At 41.1% G+C, this 23059-nt stretch overlaps 1 protein-coding gene across 2 annotated transcripts in view; it reads left to right on the top strand.

The window, feature by feature from the left end:
- TCEA1 (transcription elongation factor A1) overlaps positions 1 to 23059 on the top strand; it is a 59668-nt gene that overhangs the window by 15639 nt on the left and 20970 nt on the right. For both annotated transcript variants that reach the window (XM_015145362.3, NM_001260708.1), the window contains 4 exons: positions 8044 to 8149; positions 15044 to 15131; positions 21046 to 21191; positions 22283 to 22339. In XM_015145362.3, coding sequence (XP_015000848.1) covers positions 8044 to 8149; positions 15044 to 15131; positions 21046 to 21191; positions 22283 to 22339 — 397 coding nt within the window. The remainder of the gene's footprint in view (positions 1 to 8043; positions 8150 to 15043; positions 15132 to 21045; positions 21192 to 22282; positions 22340 to 23059) is intronic.

Below are 23059 nucleotides of genomic sequence, written 5' to 3'. Positions count from 1 at the left end.
ATTCACAAATGTTTTAACTTCAGTTTACTTATATTGTAAAAGTATTGAAATTGCTCATTATTATTGCTGTTATACCTTATGCTAGGTCTTACTTAATGTTTTGATAAGGAAGGGCTTGGCACAGTGGCTCATGCCTGTAATCCCAACACTTTGGGAGATCGAGGCTGGAGGATTGCTTGAGCCCAGCAGTTCAAGATCAGCCTGGGCAACATAGCAAGACTGTCTTGATAAAAAAGAAAAACACACACCCAAATAAGGGAGCTTGTACATTACTGTCTTACGTTTAAAAATATTTTGTGGCCGGGCGCGGTGGCTCAAGCCTGTAATCCCAGCACTTTGGGAGGCCGAGACGGGTGGATCACGAGGTCAGGAGATCGAGACCATCCTGGCTAACACAGTGAAACCCCGTCTCTACTAAAAAATACAAAAAAAAAAACTAGCCGGGCGAGGTGGCGGGCGCCTGTAGTCCCAGCTACTCGGGAGGCTGAGCCAGGAGAATGGCCTGAACCCGGGAGGCGGAGCTTGCAGTGAGCTGAGATCCAGCCACTGCACTCCAGCAAGGGGGACAGAGTGAGACTCCGTCTCAAAAAAAAAATATATATATATATTTTGTAATTGTGTATTACATAATTGGTTTGCTTTGTAATCCTATGTATTTCATTTAATCTGTTTTTAACGGATTCTGAGAAGGGGTCCATATGCTTCACCAGACTGCCAGAAGGATCCATGGTACAAAAAAAGGGTTAAGAACTCTTCCTCTAGGCTGGCCCAGTGGCTCTTGCCTGTAATTCCAGCACTTTGGAAGCCGGAGGTGGGTGGATCACTTGAGCTCAGGAGTTTGAGACCAGCCTGGCCAACATGGTGAAACCCCTATTTCTACTAAAAATACAAAAAAATTAGCCAGGCATGGTGGCATGTGCCTATAATAATCCCAGCTACTCAGGAGGCTGAGGCAGGAGAATCACTTGAACCCAGAAGGCGGAGGTTGCAGTGAGCTGAGATTGCACCACTGCACTCCAGCCTGGGTAACAGAGCAAGACTCTGTATTTAAAAAAAAAAAAAAAAAAGAACTCCTCCTCTATCTGTAGACCCCAGGAAGAGAAAGGAAGTAAGTCATGAAGTCCTACCTTCTGAATTCAGGTTCCTGACTTGCAACTTCTCTTGCAAGTCAACTCTAAGAATAAACTTTCCTTTGAGATAGGCCCTTACCGAGGCATAACTTTATCCTGACAGACCTATGTGGGGAAATCCACATCAAAAACAACATAGTAATCCCAATGTTTATTTAACAGGTACTTGTAGAGTTATAGAGAGTGTGGAGGTTGGATAGGGCTAATATTTATGACCATCTCTAATTTGTTCCTGGGTTTCCTTCTTTGGAAAGCCTATGTATTTATCTAACAAACAAATGAGTTTTACTATGATTAAGAATTGTGCTGGATTTATAAAGATGAATAAGATCAGGCCTTTCTCCCCTCATTGAGATTAAATTCTAGTAGAGGAAAACTGACATGTAAGCAAAGATGTAGGTACCCAAAGAAAAGTCCATACATACAGTGTTCATCTGGGGGAAAGAAGAAGGGTCGGAAGAAGCACAAAGAAGTTTATTTGTCAGTCTAAGTACATAATCTGGGAGGTGCAGAATGCCGTTATGTAGGTGATAAAGCTGAAATCACGTCTCAAAAGATGACTAGGTTCTCCCTCAGCAGATAGACCGGGAAAGGTATTTCAGCAGAGGAAACAGTATGTGGAAGCAGTGTGGCATTTAGAAGTGAAAATAAAGGAGAGTTAGTTGCATACAGGGTTAAAGACATGGGGAGAGCTAGTTACATACTGGATTTTAAAGACATAGGTTGTATGGCACGCAGGGCTTCATATGTGATGCTGAGAGCATCACTACTGAAAGGTGTTAGGCAGGGGAGTATGTGACCAGATTTGCACATTGGAGGAAATGGGAAGCTGGAGCCTGAAAGACCTGTTGACTAATGAAGTTATTCAGGTGAGGAGTGATGAGAGCTTAAACTAAGATAATAGCAATAGAAATGGAGAGAAGGGGAATTTGTTAATGAAAGACAGCCTTCCCTAGCAATGCTGTCAAGTATGACTTTGCAGTGATGGAAATGTTTCTGATGTGAGTGTTGACTGATATGGTAGTGCTTAACTACATGAGGCTGTTGAGCACTTGAAATATGACTAGGGAACAGAATTGTAAATTTCATTTAATTTTAACAAATTTTAAATAGCCATATATGTAAACAGCTCTAGAATATAGGAGAAAGGACAGGTTTAGGAGATATTTGGAAAGTAATAGCATAGAGGTGGGTTAGATCACCTAGGAAAAAGGGAAAACAGAGTTGGGATGTAATAGACTGGTTAAATCAAATGAGATCTGAAGAGTCCATGGGAGTTTACAATTAGGAGTGCAGGAAACTTTGAGCAGAGTGAGAGAGTAGAGTAGAAGGTGGGTATGGGTTGAAGATGGGGAAGTAAACAGGAAGACAAATATTTGGGCCAGTAGTAGATTGGGCTAGTTTTGTAAGTTTTTATATATAGTAGATTATTCAATCATGATTAAGTGTCTGCTGTGTGCTGGACATTATTCCACATGCTGAATATAGTGGCAGACAAGACAAGGTCCTCTGCCATCTTGGAACTTATTAAAAGGATAGTAAACATAGCTGTATGTTTCTTTTTTTTTTTAAACAGTATTATTGAGATATAATTCACATACCATACAATTCATTCATTTAAAGTGTATGATTCATTGTTTTTTAGTATATTTTGGTACTATCACCACAATTAACTTTAGAACATTTTCATCACCCCAAAAAGTCATTCTCCATTCCCCCAACTGGTCTTCCTCCTTCCAGCCTAGGCAACTACTAATCTTTCTGTCTCTATAGATTTGCCTGTTCTGGAGTTTTCATATAAATGGAATCATACAGTATGTGAACTCTGATGTCTGGCTTTTGTCACTTAGCTTAATGTTTTCAGGATTCATCCATGTTGCAGTCTGTGTCAGAATTTTCAGGCCTTTTAATGGCTGAATAATCTTCACTTGCATGGATATTTCACATGTTGTTCATCCATTTGTCAGTTGATGGGTTTAGACTTTTTTGGCTGTTTTGCATCACACTGCTGTGCATGTTTATGTACAAGTTTGTGTGAGCATATGTTTTTGTTGTTCTTGTGTAGATACCTAGGAGTGGTATTGCTGGTTTATGTGGTAACTGTGCGTTTAACATTTTGAGGACCTGCCAGACTCTTTTCCCAAGCCATGGTACCATTTTGTATCTCCAGTAGCAGTAAATGGGTCCATTTTCTCTGCATCCTTGCAAACACTTGTTGCTGTTTGTCTTTGATTATAGCCATTCGAGTGGGTGTAGTAGTATTTCATTGTAGCTTTAATTTTTATTTCCATAATGTCTAAGGATGTTGAATATCTTTTCATGTGCTTGTTGGTTATTTTTATATCTTATTTGGAGAAATGTCTATTCAGATCCTTTGCCCGTTTTTAAGTTGGATTGTCTTTTTTTTTTTTTTTTTTTTGAGATGGAGTCTCGCTCTGTCGCCCAGGCTGGAGTGCAGTGGCGCGATCTCGGCTCACTGCAAGCTCCGCCTCCTGGGTTTACGCCATTCTCCTGCCTCAGCCTCCTGAGTAGCTGGGACTACAGGCGCCCGCCACCACGCCCGGCTAATTTTTTGTATTTTTAGTAGAGACGGGGTTTCACCGTGGTCTCGATCTCCTGACCTTGTGATCCGCCTGCCTCGGCCTCCCAAAGTGCTGGGATTACAGGCGTGAGCCACCGCGCCCGGCCTGGATTGTCTTTTTTTTTTTTATTGAGTTGTAATAGTTCTTTATATATTCCAGATACAAGTCCCTTATCAGACATAGAGTTTGCAAATATTGTCTCTTTTTCTGTGAATTATCTTTTTACTTTCTTGATGATGTTCTTTGAAGCACAAAAGTTTTAACTTTTGATGTATTCTATTTTTTCTTTGATTGCTTGTGCTTTAGGTGTCATATTTAAGAAACTATTCCCTAATCCAAGGTAATGAAGCTTTACTCCTATTCATATTGAGTTAATTTTTGTGTGTGGTGTAAGGAAGAGGTTCAGCTTTATTCTTTTACATGTGGATATCTAGTTGTTCCAGCACCATTTGTTGAAAAGAATATTCTTTTCTCCAATGAATTGTCTTGATATCCTTATCTAAAATAAGCTGATGAAAAATGTAGGAGTTTATTTCTGGAGTCTTAAATTTATCCCATTGATCTGCATGTCCATCCTTTTGCCAGTACCATGCTATCTTGGTTACTGTAGGGAATTATGAGTGCTCCAACTTTGTTCTTCGTTTTGGCTGTTTTGGGTCCTTTGTATTTCTGTGTGGACTTTAGGGTAAGCTCGTCAATTTCTACACTAAAGGCAGATGGGATTCTGATAGGCATTGCATTGAGTCAGTAGTTCAACTTGATTAGTATTGCAGTCTTAATATTTAAGTCTTCCAGTCTATCAACATGGGATTTTAAAATTTTGTTTAGGTCATCTTTAATTTCTTTCAACAATGTTTTATAGTAGCTGTGTGTTTCTTTTATGTTGTCTTTTATATATGTGTGTTTTAAATGTATGTTTTACATATGTGTTTTATAGTAGCTGTACAGTAGCTATATGTTTTTTACCTTAAGATTTAGTGGCTACCTTCAGATCATCTTGGCAAAAACTCATGAGTGATCACAAAGGAGACTTTTCTTCTGGAGCACACCAGATCTGCTTGTTTCCTGTGATGTTAACAGTGTCTCTTGATCTCAGTACTCATTCCTTTCTGCTTTACCGTCAGTGTGCAGCTGACCCCTAAGGCTGCTTAAGGCACTTTCCACCTTTCCAAGGTAATGTCTTTCTTTCTGTATACCTGATGTTCTATAGAAATCATGGGCAAAGGCACATATTTTATCTTCTAGAGTTTCACAATGTACAGTTTGTCCTGAAAGCTTTCATTAGTCCTGCAGTCAAGAAAACAGTTACAATCCCACAATTCCTAAGGACACTTGAGCACAGAATACTTTCGTATAACCTATCTATTACATTTTGTAAGTCTTAGCATACCAATTTTAGGAAGAATTCCTAGGGAATTCTTAGAGGCAACTCTAGGCTTGCTTATCCAAGTAAATAGCTTCATAATCTTTTCCTCTACTTTTTTTTCCCGTTTTTTTCCATAGTACCCCCAAAGGAAAAAAGAACTTATTTCAAATCTTTGTTTTTCATTCTACCTCAGCAACCTCATTTCTTTTTTTTTCTTTCTTTTTTTTTTTGAGACAGAGTCTCGCTCTGTCACCCAGGCTGGAGTGCAGTGGTGCAATCTGTGCTCACTGCAACCTCTACCTCCCAGGTTCAAGCGATTCTCCTGCCTCAGCCTCCCAAGTATCTGGGACTATAGGTGCGTGCCACCACACCCAGCTAATTTTTGTATTTTTTTAAAGATGGAGTTTCACCATGTTAGCCAGGATGGTCTCGATTTCCCGACCTTGTGATCCACCTGCCTTGGCCTCCCAGAGTGCTGGGATTACAGGCGTGAGCCACCGTACCCACCCTTTTTTTTTGTTTTTGGAGACAGAGTCTTGCTCTGTAGCCCAGGCTGGAAGCTGGAGTGCAGTGGCGTGATCTCGGCTTACTGCAACTTCCGCCTCCTGGATTCAAGCGATTCTTCTGTCTCAGCCTCCCGAGTAACTGGGACTACAGGCACTCGCCACCACGCCCGGCTAATTTGTTTTTTGTTTTTTTTTTTTTTTAGTAGAGTTTTACCATATTGGCCAGGCTGGTCTCGAACTCCTGACCTCGTGAGCTGCCCACCTCAGCCTCCCAAAGTGCTGGGATTACAGGCGTAAGCCACCGTGCCCCCCATTTCTTATTATTTTGGCTTGACAGTCCCTTCCATAGATAGGCATGTTTATTACAGGTAACTATATTCTTAGTATAGGTTTTGTTTGGGGCTAAGCGGGATAATCATTGACTTTTTAGTAATCAAAACATCCTCTGATAATTAAAAAGCAATCACCCAGCAGTACATAGTTTATTCATCATCTCCTTACACCTTTGCTCTCCTGCAAGCCCCTAGTAAAGTGCCATTTTAGTTTTTTGCACATTTGTGTCAGTTCTAGGCTTCAGAACACACTAGTAAGTTATTTCCTCCACACATTCAAAAAGTAGAGTTTTTTCCTAGTAAACTAGCCTTGTTAACCCCAAATTATTTGGGGCTTTAAAATTGTGGAGTCCCTTTATCTTTCTGCTGTTCAATCTTGTCTGCTTTGCTCAGCTTTCTAAGAGATATAGGACACTCTAGCCAACCACATATTCTAAATTCTTGAATAAAACTTAGATCCTGAATCTGTCTCTTTGTTGAGAGGATTGAATAATTTAGAAGGAAACCTCAAGTACTGGTATTTTTTTCTGCCATAAAGCTTACAATAGGGGTTCTCTTCTTTTTTTCACCACTAAGAATTTCTTCTGTTATTTTTTTCTTCCACAGACCATATGTTTGAAAGATTGTCTGCTAACAACCCGAGCTTACTAAATAATTTTCCATTTTTTATTTATCATCCATATTTGGGCTGTCATAGCTTTTGTGTTCTTTGAGCACAATTTGAAACCACTGATGTGCTAGAAAGACCGTGGACTTTGGCAGTGGACAAACCTGGATTAAAATCCCAGCTTTTGGCTGGGCTGATGGGTCACGCTTGTAATCCCAGCACTTTGGGAGGCTGAGGTGGGTGGATCACTTAGAGGTCTAGAGTTCGACACCAGCCTGGCCAATGGGTGCAACCCGTCTCTACTAAAAATACATAAAGTAGCCGGGCGAAGTGGCCTGCGCCTGTAATCCCAGCTACTTGGGAGGCTGAGGCAGGAGAATTACTTGAACCGGGAGGTGGAGGTTGCAGTGAACCGAGATCATGCCCTATTGCACTCCAGCCTGGGTGACAGGGTGAGATTCCGTCTCAAAAAAAAAAAAAAAAATCCCACCTTTGCTGGTTCGTAATGGTGTGATGCTGGGTACGTTATTTATTGTTGCTTCCAATCTCTTCATCTTTAAAAATAGGGATAATCTCAACTTTGAAGGGTTGTTAGAAAAAAGATTGATGAATGTGGATGCTCTAAGTGTAATTTTAGGCATGTAATTATCACAGGTTAAATTTTACCTATATTTTGTGAAGTGTATTTTAATGTCTCTGATTATATGCTGGTTCCTGGCAAAATAAAGCCTTTTAAACCTCCATAGCTGGGCGTGGTGGCTCACACCTGTAATCCCAGCACTTTGGGAGGCCAAGGCAGGTGGATCACGAGGTCAGGAGATTGAGACCATCCTGGCTAACACGGTGAAACCCTGTCTCTACTAAAAATAAAAAAAATTAGCTGGGCATGGTGGCTGGTGCCTGTAGTCCCAGCTACTTGGGAGGCTGAGGCAGGAGAATGGCGTAAACCTGGGAGGCAGAGCTTGCAGTGAGCCAACATTGCGCCACTATACTCCAGCCTGGGCAACAGAGCAAGACTCCATTCCCCCCCAAAAAATAAATAAATAAATAGAATAAACCTCCATAGGTGGTAGTTTTAGTTTGGATATCCTCATAATCATTTGCAGCTGGTGCTCTGTGAAGTAATCCATGTAGAGGAATGTATAGAAACAAAGAAATGCCTGTATTAGTCATGATTGCTTCAGCCTGACTTACATACAACATTTTATATTTTATCCTCATTTATCTTCACTTCTCCCTTGTGGAAAGATTGATTTCATTTTTCTAGTTAACCAGACTTATTACAGTAGCAAATTTTATGCTTTTAGATCTTGGTGATAAGAACATTAATGAGTCTAGGACTTATTTGATCTGAAGATGTATGTATCTTAATATAGTTTGCTATTATAAGGATCCAAATAATTGAAGTTTTAAAATTCTAGAATGGAAACAGGAATCTGGGAAAGAAAAGAATGTGGGTGAAATACTAGTTTGTTTAAAATAAAATTGGTATACATAATTTTTTTGTTATTGCCTTGCAGTCCACAAGAATCGGCATGTCAGTTAATGCTATTCGCAAGCAGAGTACAGACGAAGAAGTTACATCTTTGGCAAAGTCTCTCATCAAATCCTGGAAAAAATTATTAGGTATCATTGATCTTCCCTTACGTATATTTATGATGTTGAGATTTATTCAAACGGTTAATAACCATTAACCATTAACATTTTACGGTTAGTTAATGGTTACATTTTTTTCTTAATGAATCTAGATATACTGAAATCAGTGCCTCGTAATAAAGGCGAGGGGAGTTAATTTGACCTTTAGGGCTTTTTTTTTTTTTTTTGCCTTTTAGGCTAGTCAAATTTGGCTTCCTTAACTTTTGACACAGCTGGATAAACTCTTTCAGTAAGAAGAATTTTCTCTTATGGGAAAGGTTGTGGATACCTTCTGAAATGGTTTTTGAAATTTTTTGACTTACAGAAAACTTGCAAGGATGATAGAATGCTGTATCCTTCATCCATATCATCAATTTTTAATATTTGCCATATTTGTTTTATCATATTCTCTCTTTTGCTTTCTCTATTTGCACATACACAAATTATTTTTTTCTGAACCATTTGAAAGTAGGTTGAGGCCGGGCGCGGTGGCGCAAGCCTGTAATCCCAGCACTTTGGGAGGCCGAGACGGGAGGATCACGAGGTCAGGAGATCGAGACCATGCTGGCTAACACGGTGAAACCCCGTCTCTCCTAAAAAAATACAAAAAATTAGCCGGGCGAGGTGGCGGGCGCCTGTAGTCCCAGCTCCTTGGGAGGCTGAGGCAGGAGAATGGCGTGAACCCAGGAGGCGGAGCTTGCAGTGAGCTGAGATCTGGCCACTGCACTCCACCCTGGGTGACAGAGCGAGACTCCGTCTCAAAAAAAAAAAAAAAAAAAAAAAAAAAGAAAGTAGGTTGAATATATCATGCTCTTTTACCCTTTAAATACTTGTGTATATTTCCTTACTACAAGCTTATTTTTTTTATGGAATCATAGTATAAGAAATTTAGGGCCGGACGCGGTGGCTCAAACCTGTAATCCCAGCACTTTGGGAGGCGGAGACGGGCGGATCACGAGGTCAGGAGATCGAGACCATCCTGGCTAACACGGTGAAACCCCGTCTCTACTAAAAAAAAAAAAAAAAAATACAAAAAACTAGCCGGGCGAGGTGGTGGGCGCCTGTAGTCCCAGCTACTCGGGAGGCTGAGGCAGGAGAATGGCCTAAACCCGGGAGGCGGGGCTTGCAGTGAGCTGAGATCCGGCCACTGCACTCCAGCCTGGGTGACAGAGCGAGACTCCGTCTCAAAAAAAAAAAAAGAAAGAAATTTAGGAAATTTAACATTGGTATAGTATTTTGTGGTTTATGTTCAGGTTTGTCAGTTGTCCCAATAATGTTTTTTATAGTTGTTTTTTTTTTTCTTTTCACCTCCAGGAAAAGATCCAGTTCAGGATCACATAGCTAGTTTTCTTTTTTTTTTTTTTTTGAGTTGGAGTCTCACTCTGTTGCCCAGGCTGGAGTGCAGTGGCGTGATCTTGGCTTACTGCAAGCTCCGCCTCCCAGGTTCATGCCATACTTCTGCCTCAGCCTCCCAAGTAGCTGGGACTACAGGTGCCCACCACCACGCCCGGCTAATTTTTTGTATTTTTAGTAGAGATGGGATTTCACTGTGTTAGCCAGGATGGTCTCAATCACTTGACCTCGTGATCTGCCTGCCTCAGCCTCCCAAAGCGCTGGGATTATAGGCGTGAGCCACCGAGTCTGGCCTCACATAGCTAGTTTTCTAATTTGAAATCATTCTTAAGCTTTTCTTTATCTTTTATGAAATTGACATTTTGAAGAATACAAATACCCCTTCTCCTTTGTTTTTCCCCCAAGGCAGAAATGTTCCTTTCTCATTTGAAGACCAACCTGTTTACTTGGGTTCATGATTTTACTTTTTGTTTGTTTTTGGTCTGTGATATTTCACTATCAATTATCACCTCTGTAAGAAATGTACATAGGGTCCTAGCCCAACAAATATGAATTCCCTCCCCTTAAATCTTATTTTGGAGTTGTCAATTTTTTGTTGATATATTTCCTAAAAGTAAAATTTGAAAGGAAAGAAAATTAAATGCAATTTTGTCTTTCACGTTAATTGCACAAACCCAATAAAAAAAATTACTTGTGGGCCATGCTTTAAAATTTTATGTATGTGTGTGTATATATCCTGCCCCTTCCCCCTCATTCCTGGTCCCCTGCCTCAAGTAGGGATAAAAGAAGCAAGGTCATTTCCTATAGAAGAAAGTATGTATGCCTCCTGAACATGTGGAGTTTAACTTTTTATTTTGACATAATAAGTGACTCACAGAAAATTACCAAAAAAAAAAAGTACGGAAAGGTCTCATGTACCCTTTATCCAGCTTCCTCCTGTGGTAATATTGCATAACTCTCATATACAGACTCTCAACCAGGAAATTGACATTGATACAATTTACAGACCTCATTCAGATTTCATCAGTTTTTACTGGCACTAGTGTATGTGTGGGGGCATGTGTCCTTCTGAGCAATTTTATCCTATGTATACATTCATGTAACTATCACTAATGTGTATTTTAAAATACTTTCATGCAAAGTGAGTGTTTTATCAAATTATGCAAAGTGAGTGTTTTATCAAATTATGCAAAGTGAGATTTTTATCAAATTCATAATGAGCTTAAAAAATGGAACTTGGATATGTTATACAATATGCAGAAAATGACCGGTTGTAATGAATGCAAAGTAGAATTGGATTTTGGTTTAAAAGTAAAGTAGGAAATATATTCAAGGTAGAATTTCCCATGTTTTTAAGTTGGATCCTTGAAGCAGGTTTATTCCCCTATTCCCCCCCTTCCCCACCACCTTTTTTGTTTTGTGTCGAGATAAGGGTCTTGCTATGTTGCCTAGGCTAACCTCCAGCTCCTGGGTTCAAGCAGTCCTCCACTTCAGATTCCTGAGTAGCTGGAACTGTAGGCATCTGCCACTGCCCTCCTTTGTTATTTATTTATTTATTTATTTGAGACAGAGTCTCACTATGTTGCCCAGACTGGTCTTGGACTCTTGGGTTCAAGCGATCCAACCTGCCTCGGCCTCCCAAAGTGTTAGATTTATAGGCGTGAGCCATCGCGCTTGGCCCATCCTTTGTTTTTAATAGCATATTCCATATTTGAGGTGTACCTGCTTTTTTCTCATGATTAGATCAGGTTGTACATTCACAGTTGGAATACTATGTAAGCATGTTATGTCCTTCTCAAGGTATCATATCCAGAGTCATTGATGGTAATTTTGAGAATCCAGTCAAAGCTACACTGTATAGTGTATTGTTTTTCCTCTTGTAGCTAATAGCCATTCTGTGGGAGACACTTTTAAGATCCTGAAACTGTCTTACACCTTAACAGATCTTTCTCTTCCCCTCCCAATTTAGGATCTGTTGATTTTTTTGCTCAAACCAGTCTTTGTAGTGGTAGTTGCAAAATTGTGATTTTTCTGACTCCTCTGCTTCAGTACTTATAAAATCATCATTCTTTAGAAGAAGAACCTTCTGGCCAGGCACGGTGGCTCATGCCTATAATCTTAGCACTTTGGGAGGCTAAGGCGGGCGGATCGCGAGGTCAGGAGATCGAGACCACCCTGGCTAACACGGTGAAACCCTGTCTCTACTAAAAAAATACAGAAAAATTAGCCGAGTGTGGTGGTGAGCGCCTGTAGTCCCAGCTACTCTCGAGGCTGAGGCAGGAGAATGGTATGAACCCAGGAGGCAGAGCTTACACTGAGCCAAGATCACACCGCTGCACTCCAGCCCGGGCAACAGAGTGAGACTCCATCTCAAAAAAAAAAACAAAAAACCAACAACCTTCTTTATATCCCTTAGCTATTTATCTGTTAGTGTAGACTTGCAGGTTCTTTTTCTGTACAATGGATTGTAATACATTACTGTTCAAATTTAATTTGCATAAATTTTACCGCTACTGTAATTTTACCTATGCTCTGTGAGTACTTAATTTATATTACCTTTTTTAATGAAAATACTTTGTTTTTCTATCATAACTACTATTTTTATTGGTTTCAGAATAATTTATTCAGTTGACTATACTATTTTAGTTGATCACTTGCCTGTTGTTAGATTTGTTATTGTTTTTAACTTTGTGGCGGTTGTAACTAATGTCTTGATGGACATCTTTCTGCCTAAAGCTTTTTCTTTACATTGTTAGCTACATTTCTACATTTACTACTACTGCTACTAGGTAGCACATTTTTGAATACTTAAGATATGTCAAGCATTGACCTGTATTAATGCATTTAATCTTCAAAACAATCCAATTTGGTAGGTGCCAATATAATCTCCATTTTATGATGAGGAATCTGAGGCATTGAGCAGTTAAATACCTAGCACACAGTTGAATCGGTGGTGAATAGCCAAGCTGGGACTTGATTGCAGACAGCTGGAGTCCAGAGCTGGAGCACTTCCTTCCCTGCTAGCTGAGCTGTGTTGCCCACAACACCATATCAGATAGTAGGGATGCTTCTGAGGCTGTTCATGCCTCTTACTGCTGTGTTTTCCAAAAGGATTGTACTAATTCACTGTGCCAGAGCAGTGTGTGAGGTAGTTCTGTGTCCCTTTGGCAGCATTGGATCCTTGCTGGATCATATTTCATTGTTACATCAGTTTTCCCTTTTAAATGCTTTCTACCCTATTACTTTTGGACCATTTGTTAGTCCTTGCCATGTGTCATTATTACTTCTGTTTTCAGGGTTACAATACTATAGCCTCTTTGGGATTTGAGTCTTCAAGGTAACTATTGAGAATAACAAGGAGCAGCAAAATTATGTGAAAACTAAAGTGTATGTGCACGTTTTATCAGAGGGCTTGAATTGTATTTTAGGTTTGACAGACTTCAGCTTTACAAGATGAGTTCTCCAGTTGTGATTTGAACCTTTCTCTTATCAGTGATTCTCATCCAGATAACTATATATTAGAGCTGTCTAAGGAACTTTAAAAAATAATGATGCTTGCGCCTCACTGCCAGAGATTTGGATTGAATGGATCTGGTTTGGAGCTTGGCATGAGGATATGTTTAAAGGCTCCCTAGGTGATCCTGCTATCCAGTTGGATATAGTTTCTTCTATATTCTATACAGAGAGATGTGAAGAATTGACAAAAATTATTTATGTAGCCTTTATTGCTTATGTAGTGAGTAAAACGTAGTTAACTGGTGTACTTTATACGGTAGACCCAAGCGTTTTCTGAACTTAGCTTCAAGGCTATGTGTTTTGTTTTTGTTTTGTTTTTTTGAGACAGGGTATCACTCTGTCATCCAGGCTGGTGTGCAGTGGTGCAGTTATAGCTCCTTGCAGCCTCAAATTCCTGGGCTCAAACGTTCCTCCTGCCTGAGCTTCCTGAGTGGCTGGGACTACAGGCATGCACCGATTTTTTTTTTTTTTTTTTGAGACAGAGTCTCACTCTGTCGCCCAGGCTGGAGTGCAGTGGCACAATATCGGCTCGCTGCAACTTCCTCCTCCCAGGTTCAAATGATTCTCCAGCCTCAGCCTCAGCTGGGATTGCAGGTCTGCACCACCATGCCCAGTTAATTTTTGTATTTTTAGTAGAGACAGGGTTTCACCATATTGGCTAGACTGGTCTCGAACTCCTGATCTCAAGTAATCCACCTGCCTCAGCCTCCCAAAGTGTTGGGTTTACAGGTGTGAGCCACCACATCCGACTCCAGGCAGGTACCAGTTTTAAAATTTAAGGCTGTGTTGATTGATTTGAAAGTGAATGTTTCTTTTGGCTGTTAAAATATTGCACTGACTCAACCTATTTTATGTACATTATTTCATAATATCTCATTGCTTACCTTTTTTTTTTTTTTTTGAGACAGAGTTTCTCTCTGTCGCCCAGGCTGGAGTACAGTGGCACGATCTCGGCTCACTGCAACCTCCGCCTCCCAGGTTCAAGCGGTTCTCCTGCCTCAGCCTCCTGAGTAGCTGGGACTACTGGTGTGTGCCACCACGCCTGGCTAAGTTTTTGTATTTTTTTAGTAGAGGCGGGGTTTCACCATGTTAACCAGGATGATCTCAATCTCCTGACCTCGTGATCTGCCTGCTGTGGCCTCCCAACGTGCTAGGATTACAGGCATGAGCCACCATGCCCAGCCACCTCTTTAGGTCTTAAAACTTGTGCATTCTGTATTACTTTATAGATCATTTAAGATAGAGAAGGTGCTGGGTAGGTCTTACTCATCCTGAGGTATTTTCTATGAAAGTGTTTTTTGTTTACCCATACCAGAAATATTTATATTTTGGATACCACCTTAAATTTTCCAACTTTATGGAAATTTATTAAAACAATATTGCTGTGTATGCTTTATGCTTTTATTTTTATTTTATTTGGCTTTATTTTGAGACAAGTTCTGGCTCTATCGCCCAGGTTGGCATGCAGTGGCGTGATCTTGGCTCATTGCAGCCCCCACCTGCTAGGCAAAAGCCATCCTCGCACCTCAGCCTCCTGAGTAGCTGGGACTACAGGTGTGTACCACCAAGCCCAGCTAATTTTTGTATTTTTTGTAGAGACAGAGTTTCATCATGTTGCCCAGGCTGGTCTCAGACTCATGAGCTCAGGTGATCCACAGCCTCCCAAAGTGCTGGAATTACAGGTGTGAGCCACTTCATTGACCTGTGCTTTCATTTTTAAAGTAGCAGTGCAGATATTTCCATATTCTTCCCACCTCTTTGTTCCATATACTTTCCTCCCTTTAGGTTCCCATGGCATATGAACTTGTAGTTCCCACCAAATGAGGGAATTTATTTGGAAGTGTTGACTGAACTTGCATTGTGAAAAACAGTACATATGCTAATAGCTTAATCAAACTTCATCTACTTGTAGGAAACTTAGGGTTTTAGTTCATGTTGTTGTGCAAATAGCCTGTTAACATGCAGTATTTTAGTTTTTACAAATGCTAGCAACTTAAGAGATTTCATAATTTTCAGATGGGCCATCAACTGAGAAAGACCTTGACGAAAAGAAAAAAGAACCTGCAATTACATCACAGAACAGCCCTGAAGCAAGAGAAGAAAGGTACTTCACAGTATAGACATTTATTTATATTGAAAGTCATAGTTTTACTTCCTGCATCAATTCCCCCCGTCTAATGTTCCCCTATCTACACTCCTTTTTTTGTTTTCTAATCAAATGGAATTAGTAAATGTATGTAGCCAAGTATTCTAATTTTTTTTCAGATTTCTTGAACATTTGAGAGGTAGAAGACATTGAATAAATAAGTAGTTATTTATATTGTACTTAACAAGTTTAATTGAATGGGATTGCTGGGGTAGGCACTGATAAAATTGATAATAGAGGTAGTAATTAGAGATTCAAATGATTACTTCCTCTATTTACCACATTTCTTTTTTAGATTTATTTTGGCCCTCATTTTGATCTCATTCTCCTTTGCATGCTTTTTTTCTTCCTTTCGAATTTAGCAATTTGTGGCCAGGCACGGTGGCTCACGCCTGTAATCCTAGCACTTTGGGAAGCTGAGGTGGGAGGATCACTTGAGGTTAGGAGTTTGAGACCAACCTGGCCAACATGGTGAAACCCTTTCTCTACCAAAAAAAAAAAAAAAATTAGCCAGGTATGGCAGCATGTGTCTGTAGTCCCAGCTACTTGGGAGGCTGAGGTGGGAGAATTGCTGGAACCCAGGAGGCAGAGGTTGCAGTGAGCCAAGATCATGCCACTGCACTCCAGCCTGAGCAATGGAGTGAGACCTTAAATTAAAAAAAAAAAAAACTAGCAATTTTTTATAAGAACTTAAAATGTGAAGTTCGTTAACGAAGAGTTCAGATTGTCCCTCACCTCCTATGAGGCCTTTGCATGTGTTCTTTCCTATTACATATCATAAACTATGCAGTATTGGACATGTTGCCATACGCATAGTTGGTTAAATACAAATCGTTCCTCTGTTCTTGGGAACCTGGTAGGTTAACTGTCAACACTGATTTAAAGCAATGGTTCTCGAAAGTACGGTCCCTGGAAGAGGAGAGAAATACAGATTGTTAGAAATACAGATTCTCAGGCCTCATCCGGTAACTACTCAATCAGGAATTCTGGTGGGGAGGGGCCACATACCTTTTTGAGACAGAGTCTCGCTCTGCCACCCACGCTGGAGTGTAGCGGTATGATCTCGGCTCACTGCAACCTCCACCTCCCGGGTTCAAAGCAATTCTCCTGCCTCAGCTTCCCAAGTAGCTGGGATTACGGGCGCCCACCACACCTGGCTAATTTTTGTGTTTTTAGTAGAGATGGGGTTTTGCCATGTTGGCTAGGCTGGTCTTGAACTCCTGATCTCAGGTGATCCACTCTCCTCAGTGTCCCAAATTGCTGGGATTACAGGCGTGAGCCACCGTGCCTGGCCTTTTTTATTTTTTATTTTTGAGACAGAGTCTTCCTCTGTCACCCAGGCTGGAATGGCGTGATCTCGACTCACTGAGATCTCCACCTCCCAAATTCAAATGATTCTCCTGCCTCAGCCTCCTGAGTAGCTGGGATTATAGGTGTATGCCACCACACCTGGCTAATTTTTATATTTTTAGTAGAGACGGCGTTTCACCATGTTGGCGAAATTAGTCTCGAACTCTCAACCACAGGTGATCCACCTGCCTCGGCCTCCCAAAGTGCTGGGATTATAGGCGTAAGCAACCGCGCCCAGCCGTGTTGAGGTATTTAGGACATTAAGGCTACTGCCGATTTTAACTTTGTTTCTCAATATTTTCCCAAAATTGATCATGCACTGCTCATGTTTATGTTAATGTCTTGTACACTGTTTTTGGTATTTGTATTAACTATATTAAATATATATATTAAACATATTAACTATATTAAAAGAGATAAGTCAAAGGTGGGCTTAAGCAGTGGTTGTTAATAAAGTTTATGCAATTTTTTCTAAATTATATCCGTTTAGTTTTCTTAAATCTGGGATAGTTCCTCAGTCTCTCGTCTTTGTTTTTATTATTTTATTTTATTATTATTATTATTTTTTTTATTTTTATTTTTTGAGACGGAGTCTTGCTCGGTCGCCCAGGCTGGAGTGCAGTGGCGCAATCTCGGCTCACTGCAAGCTCCGCCTCCTTGGCCCACATCATTCTCCTGCCTCAGCCTCTCGAGTAGCTGGGATTACAGGCGCCAGCCACCACGCCTGGCTAGTTTTTTTGTGTGTGTGTTTTTTTAGTAGAGATGGGGTTTCACCGTGTTAGCCAGGATGGTCTCGATCTCCTGACCTCGTGATCTGCCTGCCTGACCTCCCAAAGGCTGGGATTATAGGCTTGAGCCACTGTTCCCGGCCTATTTTGTTTTTTTTTGAGACGAAGTTTTGCTCTTGTTGCCCAGGCTGGAGTCCAATGGCACAATCTTGGCTCACTGCAACCTCTGCCTCCCGGGTTCAAGTGATTCTCCTGCCTCAGCCTCCCAAGTAGCTGGGATTACAGGCATGTACATCACGCCCGGCTAATTTTGTATTTTTAGTAGGGACGGGGTTTCTCCATGTTCTCGAACTCCCGACCTCAGGTGATCCTCCCGCCTTGGCCTCCCAAAGTGCTAGGATTACAGGTGTGAGCCACCACGCCCTGCCTTGTTTTTTTTTTTTTTTTGAGATGGAGTCTCTCTCTGTTGCCCAGGCTGGAATGCAGTGGCACAATCTTGGCTCACTGCAACCTCTACCCCCCAGGTTCAAGCGGTTCTCCTGTCTCAGCCTCCCGAGTAGCTGGGATTAGAGGTGCACGTCACCACACCCAGCTAATTTTTGTACTTTTAATAAAGATGGGGTTTCGTCACGTTGGCCAGGCTGGTCTCAAACTCCTGACCTCAAGTGATCCGCCCACCTTGGCTTCTCACACTACTGGAATTACTGGCGTGAGCCACCGTGCCCGTCCTCTTGTTGTCTTTTTCAGTTTTATGTGCTTGATGTGTAGGTATAGAACCTGTCTGCAAAAGAAAATTACTGTATATGAAGTCTGGTAAAGTAACTGATTGGTATCTATCTACACATGCCCCCCTGGCCCCCCCACCCCCAACACACACACAGAAATGCAAGAGGATTGAGAAGTATCAGAATGTAGGAACTGGGACCAGCAATAGTGAAACTAGTGAGGAAAAGTTTCTCTCAGTCCGTGTGGGCAGTTTCCCTTGGTTCTTGGTTCCTGCGTAGCATTTGGCTGCAGACACAGAGAAGCAAAAGCATTTAATCAAAGTGTTTAAGAAGTGAGTTTTTGGTTGGGTGTGGTGGCTCACACCTGTAATGTCAGCACTTTTGGAGGCCAAGGTGGGGGATCACTTGAGCCCAGGTGTTTGAGACCAGCCTGAGCAACATAGGGAGACCCTGTCTCTACAAGTAATAAAAAACATTAGACAGGTGTGATGGCACATGCCTGTGGTCCCAGCTACTTGGGAGGCTGAGGCAGGAGAACCGCCTGAGCTTGGGGGTCATAGCTGCAGTGAGCCATGATTGTTTTACTGCATTCCAGTCTGGGTGACAGAATGAGACTCTGTCTCAAAAAAGAAAAGAAAAGAAATGGGTTTTGGGGCCTGGCACGGTGGCTAATGCACTTTAGGAGGCCAAGACGGAATTATCACTTGAGATCAGGAGTTCGAGACCAGCCTGGAGAACATAGACTCTTTCTCTACCAAAAACAAAAGGTTTATTTGTTTGTTGGACTGTTTTTTGTTTTTTGGAGACAGAGTCTTGCTCTTTTACCCAGGCTAGAGTACAGTGGCATAGTCAAGGCTCTCTGCAGCCTCAACTTTTCAGTCTCAAGCCCGCCCCCCACTTCAGCCTCCCAAGTCGCTAGGACCACAGGTGCATACCACCATGTTTGGCAACCCCGGGTCTCACTATTTTGTCCAGGCTGTTGTTGAACTCCTGGGATTACAGGCATGAGCCAGCTTGTCTGGCCAAAAAATATTTTTAAAATTAACTGGGCATGGTGGCATGTACCTGTAGTCCTAGTCACTCAGGAGGCTGAGGCAGGAGGATTGCTTAAACCCGGGAGTTCAAAGCTGCATGAGCTATGATGGCACCACTGCACAACTCTTGCTCTGTTCACCACTATGAAAAGTCTTGCTCAGTTGCTCAGGCTGGAGTCTTAAAAGAAAAAGAAATGGGTTTTTAAACATTGGTTTGCTCATTTGTTTATCACTGACAGGCATTATGCTACATAATGAAAACACAAAGAAAAGTAAATCCTAGTTTTTGTTCTTGAGAAATTCAGTCTGATAGAGAGAAAAATGTTGAAAAGTCATTGTATACAAACCTGTGTGAATCAGTATTTTGGGAATACAGGGGGAAATCACTGAAGGCTTCAAAAAGGAACTGACTAAATTTAGAAGGTATTAATGACCATCTTACCCACAGGCACCTGTTTGTGAAGTTTAACAGTGGTTATGTTTTGGAGAGAAGGCAAGGGAGTATGTTCTTGCAGCATTGTAGCAAGTCACATCTATGGATGGTGGATGATTTAATCAGTCTTTCAAAAGGGTTACTGCAGCTGTCTTAAATGCGATAAAGCTTAATTGTAATCACGAAGATTATTTTGGAAAGAACCCATTTTAGTGATAATCCAGTGTAAGAAGCTACTCAGAAGCAATTGAAAGAATTAGGTTGACTGGAAAATTATAAAACTTCCCAAATGTTCATACTGAGGTGATGTTTCTGGGGAGAAACACACCATTTTGTAGCCTCACGACTCATCAGTACACATGGTATTTGTCTCACTGGGGACCTCACTATCTAAGTGGAACAAGGTTTTTCTTTTTCTTTTTCTCTCTCTTTTTTTTTTTTTTAGTTGGAGTCTTGCTGTGTCACCCAGGCTGGAGTGCAGTGGTGCAGTCTTGGCTCACTGAAACCTCTGCCTCCTAGGTTCAAGCGATTCTCCTGCCTCAGCCTCCCAAGTAGCTGGGATTACAGGCGGGCACCACCATGCCCAGATAATTTTTATATTTTTAGTAGAGATGGAGTTTCACCATTTTGCCCAGGCTGGATTTGCTGGCCTCAAGTGATCTGCCTGTCTTGGCCTCCCAAAGTGCTGGGATTACAGGTGTGAGCCACCGTGCCCTGTGAAACAGGGTTTTTCTAGCATTCTCTCTCTCTCTCTCTCTCTCTCTCTCTCTCTCTCTCTCTCTCATCTCTGTCTCTGTCTCTGTCTCTAGTTTTGGTTGAAAGCTGTCATTCTCTGGCGTGATCCTGGGAGGCGGAGCTTGCAGTGAGTCGAGATGGCACCACTGCACTCCAGCTTGGGTAACAGAGCAAGACTTCGTCTCAAAAAAAAAGGCTGGGCGCAGTGACTCACGCCTGTAATCCCAGCACTTTGGGAGTCTGAAGTGGGTGGATCACGAGGTCAGGAGATCGAGACCAGCCTGACCAACATGGTGAAACCCCCTCTCTACTAAAAATACAAAAAATTAGCCAGGCGTGGTGGTGGGCGCCTGTAGTCCCAGCTACTCGGGAGGCTGAGGCAGGAGAATGGCGTGAACCTGGGAGGTGGAGCTTGCAGTGAGCTGAGATCGCACCACTGCACTCCAGCCTGGCGACAGAGCGAGACTCCGTCTCAAAAAAAAAAAAAAGAGAAAGCTGTCATTCTCTGGTCCCATCCCTTCATCCTTCTCCTTATACCAAGATCATTGCTTTTCATTTGTTTTACTGAACTATAGTGGGTATTTTCTCTATTAAAAATATTGCTTAATATTTAAAATGAGAATCAAAGATAAAATGTTTAGTTTTTTAAAAAAGGCACGATACTTGTCTCTTTACTAAATTGTAAACTTTTTAACTTCTTTTTAATCTGTATGCAGGCAATTTTTTTCCCCTCATATAAAGGTCACTGAGATACTGTGTCATTTATTTAGGCCCCAAATTTTGTTTTTACAGCATGATAGTAATATTGTTACTTTGAGAGGATTGTTCTTGATTTCTTTTTGTGGTGTTTTTGTGTGTGTATTTCAGTACTTCCAGCGGCAATGTAAGCAACAGAAAGGATGAGACAAATGCTCGAGATACTTACGTTTCATCCTTTCCTCGGGCACCAAGCACTTCTGATTCTGTGCGGTTGAAGTGTAGGGAGATGCTTGCGGCAGCTCTTCGAACAGGGGGTAAGTCCAGCGCATGTTATTTCTTAGCCCTTTGGTCACCACCACCAACTACTGCCATCTCCAACTCCATATTACTGTTTGATGAGTGTCACCCTGTGGATAGCCCACCCACTGCTGCTTAGCTCGGGGATTAAGGGGGAGAGGGGGAGAAATACTGGGGCATTTGCTTATTACTATGTAATTGTAAGAAATAGATTCCCTCTAATACATGGATGTTTTCCCTGAATTCATAGTAATGTATACTTTTTTCTCACAAATCTTTTGTTTCCCCACAACTTAATCTGCAAACTGTGTATGCTGATCTTAGGTTGAGAGTTAACAATACTGAATTGTTAAATAGTATGACATACAGTATGAGCGTTTTCTATTTTCTGTTTAAGAGAGGGATGAGTCTTGATTTATGTATGGGAGCTTAATTTAATTTGAGAGTATCCAGTATTAACATGTAACATTTTGGCTTTAAAGTTTTATATACAGGAATATTTATCATTTTATACGAATTCATCCTTTTTCTTTTCTCTCATTCCGCATCATGGCTACTTTGACCTGTATTTCTCCTTACTCTGCCCTTTCTACTTTGATTTCCTTACTGTCTCTTTATTTTTATTTATATATATATGTATATATATATATTTTTTCTCTCCCTAGTTTATTTCCTTCTTTTGAATATTCGTATAGGAGTCTTCTGAGTGTGTCTGTATATGTGATTGGCAGGTTAAATGAATGGTTTCTTTGCATTGAAGCCTGAGTCACAGGAGAGAAGACAGTTCTTCCTGTAACTTTCTTTACTCTCTGCTGGAGCAGCCAGAATTTATGGAGTTATGAAAGATGAATTGCCTGCTAGATCAGTTACTTCCTGTGCCTGAGGGATCAGGAGTCGTCAGTGCAGGAGCACTGTGGGTATCAGGTGAAGCCCAGAAAAGGAGTCTAGTTGGCAGTGAAGTGACTAGATTCTAACCAACTAAACTGAACGGCTTCTTTATGTCAGGCAAATGGGGTTTAAGAAATAGGTATGTAGTTTAATTACCTGGTATTAGAATTTTCTTTTAATCTGTAACAATAACTTGACAATTCTTTATGCCTGTTTTTAGATGACTACATTGCAATTGGAGCTGATGAGGAAGAATTAGGATCTCAAATTGAAGAAGATATCCTTTGTGTGTATATTCATAATTTTTTTTAATAAGTAATATTGATTGAACATATACAAGTGCCAGGCACGGTTTTACCTGCGGTAGTCCTTTCAGTGAATTAGGTGCTCTCAACCTATTTTACAGAGAGAAGACAGAAGCAGAAGAGGATCGGTCATTGTTCTAGATCACACAGCCTGACACTGACAAGGCTGGGATTCCAGTGTAGGGAATTTGTCTCCAAGCCCATGATCTTGACCACCATGCTAGACTTTTTCCTTCATGATGAAGCTGAATGAACTAGAACAGCGAAGTCTGAAAGGACCTGGCTCTTTGGAAACTGAAGTATATAAATCCCTGGTAAAATTGATTCAGATAGCAGGAGAGTGAAAATGTGATTGAGAATGAGAAAGGCAAACCGATAACATAATTAGAAGAGATTACAAAATACATGAGAACATGGGTGTAACTCATTGGCAATTCAAAAACCTAAAGAATTTCTCTTTCCTAGCAAAACACTAGTGTCCAAGATTGACTTCATGTACTTGGCAGGATAGGCTGTGTTATATTGTGGTAACAACCTTGAAATTTTAGTGGCTTAATACCACAAAGGTTTCTTTCACAGATTAAACTGGACAAATAGGAATTTATTTGTCCTATATGTTCAGCACAGGCTAGCTGAGGACTCTGGGCTTTGGGTCATTGTCCTCTAGGACGAGGCTGGTGGAGTGGCCATTG

Source organism: Macaca mulatta, chromosome 8, assembly GCF_049350105.2.
Source record: "Macaca mulatta isolate MMU2019108-1 chromosome 8, T2T-MMU8v2.0, whole genome shotgun sequence".
Lineage (NCBI taxonomy): Eukaryota > Metazoa > Chordata > Mammalia > Primates > Cercopithecidae > Macaca > Macaca mulatta.
Note: the sequence above shows the minus strand (reverse complement) of the source record. Positions and strands in the feature narration are given on the sequence as shown.